A 10,000-nucleotide genomic window follows, 5' to 3' on the forward strand; every position below is an offset into this window, starting at 1 on the left:
CATAGCCTACCCTTTTCAAGAAGTACGAAGTAAGGAACAACTAATTAGGAAGATCAAAATGCTTTTAAATGAAATTTAAAGCTGCCATGCCACCCTGAATCAAGACAGGTGAAAAGTAGAAGGCTTCGATTTCGAATTTCCTTCTGGGCTTGTGAAAAAAACCCCAAAGTTAATGGCTGGTACCAAAAGCCATTAAAAGATGCTGACTCAACAAACTGCATCTCTCTCTTGAAATGGGAGTCGTTGGAGTAGTTAAGGAGAGTTTATCAGCTCGAATTATCCCTTTCCTGGGTTTAAGGAGATTTATGCCAACGGTGATGGAGAGACACTTTGCCTCTGGGAGATGACACAGAAGAAGAAGAAGAAGAAGAAGAAGAAGAAGAAGAAGAAGAAGAAGAAGAAGAAGAAAAGGAAAGGGGTGGTTATGAGTATGACCACGTCAGTGAAAAGAGAGTTTCACTCTTCGTCTTTGCATATTAAGGTGTTTGTTGAGAAGAAGAATAAGAAGAAGAAGAAGAAGAAGGAAATGTAATATTATCATTCTGATATGACGTCATTTCTCTTTAATCACTTAAATTTTACAAAAAAATTCAAAGAATTGCAAAGAATTTTAGATAGAATTTGTTTTATGTTTAATCATAAGAACAAGTTTATTAAACACATCAATTTGCTCAACTCCATTCAATAAAATAGTTGTTCATTCATATTTTCCATTGTACAAGATTTTGAGAATTTTATGGAATTTCTAAACTTGATCTTTTTTTATTTCTATTGTCTCCATCTCTGTCATCCATTATTTTCTCTAAATAATCTTTCCCACCTATCTGCTCTTTGCCTTTCAACTCTCTCTCAAAAATTATTTCTATATCATATTCAGTCACGTGCAGGCCTAGTTAAAATTTTCTTATATTTTAAATGTTACGTTATTCATTGCAATATCAACTAATTCACATTCTTCAGTGTAAAATATTTTGAAGAAACATCTGTAACACTGAGATTTCCCATTTCAATATTTCTTTATTCATTGTAATATTAACCAATTCACATTCTTCATTGTGAATTATTTGTAAGAAACATCTCTAACGTTGAGATTTCTAACCTAAATGTTAGTTTATTCCATGTAATATTAACTCATTCACCTTCTTCATTGTAAAATATTTGAAATAAATAACTCTAACAATTAGATTTGTTATAACGATCTAATTCTCAGATAATCATATTCTATAAAGTTCATTTCACGTCACTTGAAATACTATGGAACATTCTATCTTATAATACTAAAAGAATATATAAAGTCTCTGTTATAGCTTTCATAATAGTATGTTACATGTATCCTTTCTAAGTGGAGATACCTTAACGTGGTGAAAGGGTTAAAGGGTTTATATGTCCTCATGATCAGCAAAGCTATACTAATCAGGGCCATCCATATTAGGTTGGTTTGCCATGAGTGATCAGACGAAAATCTCCTATCATCATCAATCAGCACTGGTCAGTGTGGTGATGAAACTGGCCAAATCCCAGACATGAATGAGGACATTTTTGAGGCCTTTGTCCTACAGTCGACAAGAAACGGCAGCATTCATTTTTGCTGTTGTTATAGCACTGGTCAAGTATGTGAGGAAAATTGGCCATACCCCACACATGAATAAGGATATATCTGAGGCCTTTGTCCTGCAGTAGACTAGAAACACTGCATTTATTGTTAATATATGTTACATAGAATATAGAAAAACTTATATTGTATATCATTATATCAAATTTCATGATCTATACTGATTAATATACACCTTAAATTCAAACTTAGTCACTCTCTCTCTCTCTCTCTCTCTCTCTCTCTCTCTCTCTCTCTCTCTCTCTCTCTCTCTCTCTCTCTCTCTCTCTCTCCATTTAAAACACCATAGACGCAATCAACTGAAAAATAGCCCCTACAACACCCATCCAATGATACACCATTCATCGATTCGTCTCATCGAAGAGTTTAATCACATTTCTTCAAAAAAGTAAAAAAAAAAAAAAAAAAAAAAATGCGTTTCAGAATCATCATGTGCCGATGACAAATGGCACCATTTTTCACCCCCGATGATATGTTAGCTTGTATTTCTCCTTGTAATTATGATGTCCTTCAGTTGAGAGAATTTATGGTCTCTCTGATAAAAGTACAAATTGACAGCGAGACGATAAATTAATTTGGATGTGAATAGACTCTAAAGGAGACCTGTTATTTGAACTGGTATTCTAATATATGACTTATATTACGTGAAATATTGTCATTGATTGGTGAGTGAATCAGACAGCTTATGTTTGGGACCTCCGCCAATAAAGTTGGAAGGAGGTTATGTTTTATTATCTCCGCCAACGAAGATGGAAGGAGGTTATGTTTTACCCCCTGTTTGTGTGTTTATTTATGTAAGTGCGTTTCTTTGTGAACAGCTTCCTGGCCACAATTTTAATCGTAGAGGAATGAAAATTGCTGGGATTAACTGTCAGGCAAAAAGCTTGAAATGATCAAGTTTTGGGAGGTCAAGGTCAAAGGTCAGGTTGACGGTTAAGCAAAATGTTCAATTCACGTAATCAACTATAAGTTTGAACATTGTTGTCACAGAGACTTCAAAATTGGTTCATAGTTAAGTGTATAAAAATCCATGCCACATAATTAATACAAGGTCGAGAGAAAGGTCGAGAAATAAGTTGCCGCAGCGGAGTTCTGAGCTCTACTGAGTGCCCCTCTAGTTGTAAGTGTTATTAGTGAAGTGTATTTGAACCTACAGGAGAAGTAATAAACATTAAGATAGAATATTTTAAGACAGTAACATCATTAAAAAAAAAATATTTTATAACTCCCTGGATATTATCTGGAGCTGGTAGAGCTTTTCATATTAGCTGCTAACTAAATCTATAGAACGAGTGTTTAAACTTTAAAGCTAACAGCATAAAGAAATAAGTAATCAACATTCTTAATGACGTTATAATGCGTCAGATTTTATGTGGTTTTGCCATATAAGATAAATGTTAATAAGGAAAACCAATTTCATTGTGGTTTCAATTGCTACTTTGAATGATTTTAACAATATTATAAAACCCTCAAGAATTTCTCAGGTGATATTTTATTCCAGCTTCTCTAGCTGGCCACTAAAATCATGGCATGATTCACAGCTAGATCCTTCAGCTTCTAAGAATCGAAGTAAATTGCAACCATTGTCATAGATTAGAATGATATTTCATTCGTAATAGAGTGCAAAAGGTTAATGTTAAGAGATATGATTCCAGTTATGAAATATGACCATTCGAATAAGTCATTGCAGGTTAATAAAATATATATTAGAACCATGATCATCAAACATACATTTGATACCTTTAAAAAGTCTTCAGGAAAATTAATATTAATATGATTATGATCATAAAAATGTATGATAATGAAGAGAACCATCGTTATTCAGTATAATTAAATATTCATTCCTATTGCAAATCAAGCTACAATCGCCAAATGAAAACTAAGTTCGTCATGATAAAAAGGAAATAAATACAGTACACTAAAAGTAATTCAACAGGTATTTGGTCAAAATTTGTCTCGCCATCTTGTCTACATATATAAGGGACCACGTGCTCAATCTCGGCATTCCTTCCAACAAATATTCCAGATAATTTCAGCTACAAACAGGACTCCCTACGCCATCTATTGGTTGCTGAAAACAACATAGCAACTGTGGGGGAGTAAGCTTGTTAGAAAATAATGATTTTGTCATTTTAGCGAGATCTATTCTTGTATAGATATAAATACTTGCAATTACTTTTTATTTGGTATAATAATTCATTTTATTTATATATTATGCCAGATATGACAGAAGTAAAGACCTCTTAAGTCACGTAGACTATAATTTTCCCCTACACCGAAAGTGCAGTCGCCCACCATAGACGGAATGAACTCCAAGACTACCAACGGACTACGATGAAATATATCAAAAGACAGCATCAAATATAATTTATGATTTTGCATCAGGATAATTTAAAAGACATACAAAAGTCATATTTCCGTTTCCTAAATGAGAGGTTTGCTAAAACGAAATGATTCATCATATATTTTTCGATTAAACGTCTCTTGTGATGTCAGTCATTGGTACTCCTGACTGATGGATGGCCAAGGACCCAAGAGCTGATGTTGTTCGAAGCTGTAAAAAAATGGAAAAAAAAAATAGGAACAGTAGCCACTACTGACTTCTTGTTATATTTAATTGTGAATGATATGCTATCTAATTAAATAATTCTTTCGTGTTTACATATTTATTATACCTAATGGCTCAATGATTCTCTAAAGATATAAATATGTTTTATCTTAGATGGTGTCCAGAGTCCGACAACCTGACAATTGTTACCATTTTCGTCTGCGTCGTACAAACGCAGTGCGCCTATTTTGTTTCAAGATTTTTAGTCAATTTTCATACAAAGTCGATGAAATATATATTATTAAGTATTAAAGTTTGATTTCTATAATGTAATTTCTTATTTAAAGTCATATTTAAGCTTGCTAAAGTAGATTTTTTACGAAAAAGACAGATTAAGAATTTTTTGTGTTTATAGACCTTCGTACTCCTGATGACATCTGAAACAGAGGAAAGCACAGAAATAGTAAAAAGTAAACATTCTTAAAAGGTTTAATTGGTCGATATTATGCTGTTTTAATTGATTTACTCTTTTGTCTTTAGAATTACGTTATTTTTAATGTGTCAGTGAATCTACAAAGACAAGTTAAATTGATTTAGATGGTATTTATTCTCTGAAATTTCAACAAATTCTACACCTTTAATCTGCGTCGGACAAAGGCACCATTCTTAATTTCAGTTTTTGTCCTTTTTTTTTTCTTTTGGCGTCCTAAGATTTTGAGTAAATTTTATGATAAATTTGGTAAAAAAAATATCATTAGAGGTTATTTCTATTGACGTCTTTTGGTTTTATAATATAATTTCCATATAAAATCAATCACTTCAGAATTCTTCAAAATTATGAAAATAGATTTTTACATTCCGTGAACATCTCAAATTCATTGTTTACAAATAGCTTATTTCCCTTTGCCGGCCAGAGCAATACATTTAGATAGGTAGTATATCTATGTTTAACATCTATCTACATAGAACGAAAAAAAAATTCAATGAGAGGTTTGTAACTGCTAAAAATGTAAAATAATAACCAAGTTATTATCATTTCCCTTCATTAAAATATATTTTAAAAGAAACCTTTAAAGTACACCTATTGCAATGTATACGTTACATTACCTGTATCATTACAAGAGTATTGTTGCAGATAGAGATTCAAGTTTTAATATTGTATGGCATTAATCATCTCTTAGATAAAACTGCCATAAAACATTGAAGTTAATATTGGATGATTACTTATATCATTGCAAGAATATCATTACTGAGGGATATTTATGTTTTTATACTGAATAGCTTTAATCATGGGTTAGATAAAAATGTCATAAATCATGGAGGTTAATAATGGATTATTGTGTACTGAGTGTGCTATTCTATTAGCACTGGTACACCCTTCTGAGGTGAAACTCCACAAAACCCAATTTCCTAGCCTTCAGTGTTATAAATATACAGTTATAGGATTGGTTGGGTTAAAAACAATCAGCGCTTGCAAGACAATTTTTGCATCACTGGTAATTGTGAAAGTTCCCTCTTTTCATTTTTTGTTTCAAAGCAGTCAAAATTCCACACATTTGAAGGAAGTATTATAAACCCTAAATCCAATACTATCAGTGTGTTTGGAGCGTCTGTAAATATAAAGGAAAATATAAATCAAGTATCCTGCTGTTCCAGAAAACGGAAATCTATTTTTGGGTGAGGTAGCCATGTCGTCCAGATGGAAGTTTTACGGGCTGCCCAGCGGCAAGAGCCCGTGTCTTACATAAGGTAAGGCGATCTACACACACACACACACAGATGGAAGTTCCTATTAGGTAGCTTTCTAGGGTATATTTGACTACAGTGATATTCCCAGAGAATTTTACCGTAAGGTATCCAGAATTCTAACTCCTGGAGTGAATATCCCTAAATAATCTCACAGGGATATCGCATAAAATCAGAGGACGTATTCTTGACACATCACATAGCTATTTTCACCCCGAACAGTATTAACGCTTCGAGGGGGATATAGTGACAAGAATCCGAAACGAGAATGAAAAGAGAGCCGCTCATAAGGCATCTCTCCTATTCCGTTTCCAGTGTGTATCTGATGAAGGCGGTGGTGCCCTTTTTATTCCTTGTAGCGATGTACGAGGTGGTACAGATACTGTATTATAGGGAGGGGTCCATAAGCTCCTTTACAATAAAAGGAAGGGCGGGTCCATCAGGACGACATGGCTACCTCACCCAAAAATAGATTTTTCGCTTCGCTCATGTCGTCCTGATGGAAGTTTACCAGAGCATTACTGTATCTGTGGATTCCCAATCAGTGCCGTACTCTCAAGAAAGTATTTTCCTGGTCCGTCTACACCTAGAGACCTATGATGTTACCGTCATACATCATTTCATCTAAGCATGAACTATGTTAGTGCTTCCTGCCCCCTACAGGGATGAGTCATACTAGACTCTGGAAAAGTCTCGAGGAGTACATAAAAAACTTATGGATGACAAAATGACAAGCTTGTATAGTGATCTCGCCCTATACATTATAAAGCAAAGTTTGCATAAGAGTCGCCAAAGTCAGAATGAATTTGTGACACCTTCCCCAAAGTGACCACTCTTAGTAAGTATTGGATAATGGTTGTATCCGCATAGAAACAAACTTTGCCTCTTTGCCACCAACCCATTAGGGTACCACGTCAACCCTTCTAAGGAAGGGTTAGAGTGAGTGGACTTTTGCTTGAATCAGGGAACAGTCTCGAAAGACAAACCATGATAAAAATATCCATATTTTAGTCTTAATGCTCAGTACATTTCTAATAAAATGAGTGTGGGGGAAAAGATGCAGGGTTCATTATGAACTAGTTTATTAAAATTTGATAAACGAACATATCAGATCACATTTATAAGATTTATATAATGTGGATGATATGCGTAAAAGCATAAAGAAAAACAGTCAACAGAAAATATTGTTTCATCTACTAGGAAACAGATTTGCCACTTCAATAGAATTATTAATAATAATGATATAGTCTGTATACTGTTTACATACACTAGCGTAAAAAAACGCCAGGCACAAGTGTACGTATTATGCTATAGTTCACTGACGTCAATGGAACAGTTCGTAGGGACACTTACGTGGCCTATCGCTCAGCGTGTAGTAACATACAGTGACTACATGTGCACCCTCTTAATTAATCGTCCCAAATTAATTACACTGTTCCTCGCAGACTTAAAACAGAAGGATAAAGAATTCTACCTGCTGCTACCACAGATCTCATAAGTTGCTCCAAATGCTTCGCATTGTGCATAAAGAACGCCTTGGATGACTACCACCCGGTGTGCAAACAAGGATGTTCAAAGTCCATATAATTAAAGAAATTTTATGGAGGAGGCAACTTTCCTCGGATCATGACAAACGGGTGTACTGTGTGGATCCGTTCTGCGAATAACACGGGTGAATTTCGCCTTAGTTATAGATAACTTGGAACCCAGGGTTTCTCTTCTGAACAGCTGTCCTCCCATAAAGTCTGAAGTTCTATGAAGATAGACCTTTAGGCACTCTACTGGACATAGAGATGCATCTTCCTCCAGAGGGCAAGTATTCTAGGGACCCCACCTGTTGTTGGATAGCTTGTTCCTGGTAAGAAACGTTGGGTCTGGAAATAGAATCAGTTCTCCCTCCAAGAACTGAACGTGGCCTTCCTCTGTAGAGAGAGTCACTATTCACTAACTCTGGCCCCCAAGGCTAGTACAAACAGAAATATGACTTAAATTCAAAACCTTCTAAGCCCATTCCTCATTGTTCATTATTTATACACAATGAGGAATCATATCTAATGACCAAGCAAATAGTCTTTGGAAGCGCTGAAGGGCTAGTTCATTAAGAACGTCGTTAGAAAGGTCGACCTGTAAGGCATATGGTATCTGATTTGTCAAGGCAGGCTTGAACAATATAATTATGTAGGCTGCTAAACCTTGCTTATGAAGGAGAATGAAGAATGATAAATAGGAATCTGTCGGGATTTCTTTCAGTTTCTTCACCTTGACAAAGGATAACTATTTCTTCCCTGAAGCCTCATGATGTCTTCTGGTTTCCTCCAAAAGTCTAAACCGACTTTTAAACACCGAATCTTTTTCTCATTGTTAAGGAGAGAAAATCATGAGATGTAGGTTCCGTGTTTTCTGTGATGGAGCGAAGACAGTCGACTTCTGTACTCACTGAGACAGGGATGGATCCGGTAGCGGAACGAATTTTAATCGTAGTTCCAATGCCAGAGGGAACCACACGCTATTTGGCCACTTGTGGGCCACTATTGCAGCTTTCCCTTTGAAGGATCTCAGCATATCGAGGACCTTCAAAAGGAGGTGTGCGGAGGGAACAGATATATACAGGACCATCTGATCCAGCCCAGGGACATAGCGTCCACTGCCTCCGCTAACGGATCCTCGTAAGGGGACACGTAACAAACTATTTTCTTGTCTTTCGTCGCAAAGAGGCCTATTTGCAGCTCTGGGACTTGACTCGAGATGAAGGAGAACGATCCTGCGTCAAGGGACCATTCTGACTCTATAGGTGTAAACCTAGATAGAGCATCCACTGTCACATTGCGGAACTCTTGAATGTGAACTGCTGACAGGTGCCATTTCTTCGCGTTTGATGCATATTTTCTCCAGCCTCCTGTTGCATCCTAAAGCTGTACTCTTAGCACTGGATCTGTTATCGAAGCAATCTGTAGAGAGCCCAGCACTCTCTCCTGTTCGCGTCTTGATATCCGTTTGGATTTCAATAGTCTCTTGACAGATCCTGCTATTTCTTTCCTCTTCTTACTAGGAATGGAAAGCCGATGTGACTCCAAATTCCAGTGGATTCCAAACCACCGAAATTTTTGAACTGGAGAAAGACGAGACTTTTTGATGTTGATCTTGAATCCCAGATGTTCCAGGAACTGGATCACTATCTAGAAGCTTGCATGCATACTGTCCTGGATGCTGCCCACACCAGCCAGTCGTCCGAGTAGTTTACTACTTGGACCCCTTTTAGGCATAACTGATGGACGGCTGCGTTCGCGAGCTTCGTGAAAATCCTTGGGGCTATGTTTAGCCCGAAAGGCATGGTTCTGAAGGCGTATAGTTATCAAAGTAACTTGAAGCCTAGGTAGGGGGAGAGGTGACGAATAATTGGAACGTGCCAATTCTAGCTTAAGAAGTCCATGAATAAAAAAAAAGAACAAGGGAGTCAATTCGTCTAGAAATTATTGTTAATTACTAGAAATACATACATATAGACTCACAAACATATATGATGATATTTACCTTACTGAAAATAGAGTGAATAAGAAAAAGCTCAGGAATTGTACATGAATGAAATATCTATTTTAGTTTAATTACAGCTTCTAGTTAAAGTATTCTGAATACTAATATACTGTTACCTTATTTATTTTCATATATAATAACAAAATTGCTCTATCTAGAAATATTTTTATTTTTAAGATGAAAAATACTCTGTCAAAAAGATCTCATTAAATTTTCAGCGCCTCACAAGAAATAGTTCATTGATTATATAGAAAAAAGTATCCTCTTTTGATGCGAACGAGATGAGTTTATGACAAACTTTTCCTCTAATCTAATAATTTTTTAATCTAAACTCAATCTATCTCAACACCTCTGGAACTCCCAGACTTCACTCGCTATTCGTCTCTCCATGAGAAAATGTGATACGTGCTTTTAGGAAGATTCCAAAACCACCTTTGCTGGTTAGATTCGCCTCACATTTTGGGTCTGGAGTGTCGAAGGGTGAAGAAGAAACTTCAGGCTGAAATGAAAATCCCTTTTTTGAAAGTATTAGACAGGAAGTTAGCTCTTTTGGGCTGGACTAA

At 35.8% G+C, this 10,000-nt stretch overlaps 1 protein-coding gene across 1 annotated transcript in view; it reads left to right on the forward strand.

Annotated features, from left to right (window-relative positions):
• Positions 1–343: 343 nt before the first annotated feature.
• Positions 344–10,000, forward strand: part of LOC137636729 (transcription initiation factor TFIID subunit 3-like) — a 60,814-nt gene continuing 51,157 nt past the window's right edge. Inside the window, exon 1 of the mRNA XM_068369117.1 lies at positions 344–528. Within this exon, the coding sequence (XP_068225218.1) occupies positions 344–528 (185 nt within the window). The remainder of the gene's footprint in view (positions 529–10,000) is intronic.

The sequence above is a fragment of the Palaemon carinicauda genome, unplaced genomic scaffold (assembly GCF_036898095.1).
Source record: "Palaemon carinicauda isolate YSFRI2023 unplaced genomic scaffold, ASM3689809v2 scaffold371, whole genome shotgun sequence".
NCBI classification, from domain to species: Eukaryota; Metazoa; Arthropoda; class Malacostraca; order Decapoda; family Palaemonidae; genus Palaemon; species Palaemon carinicauda.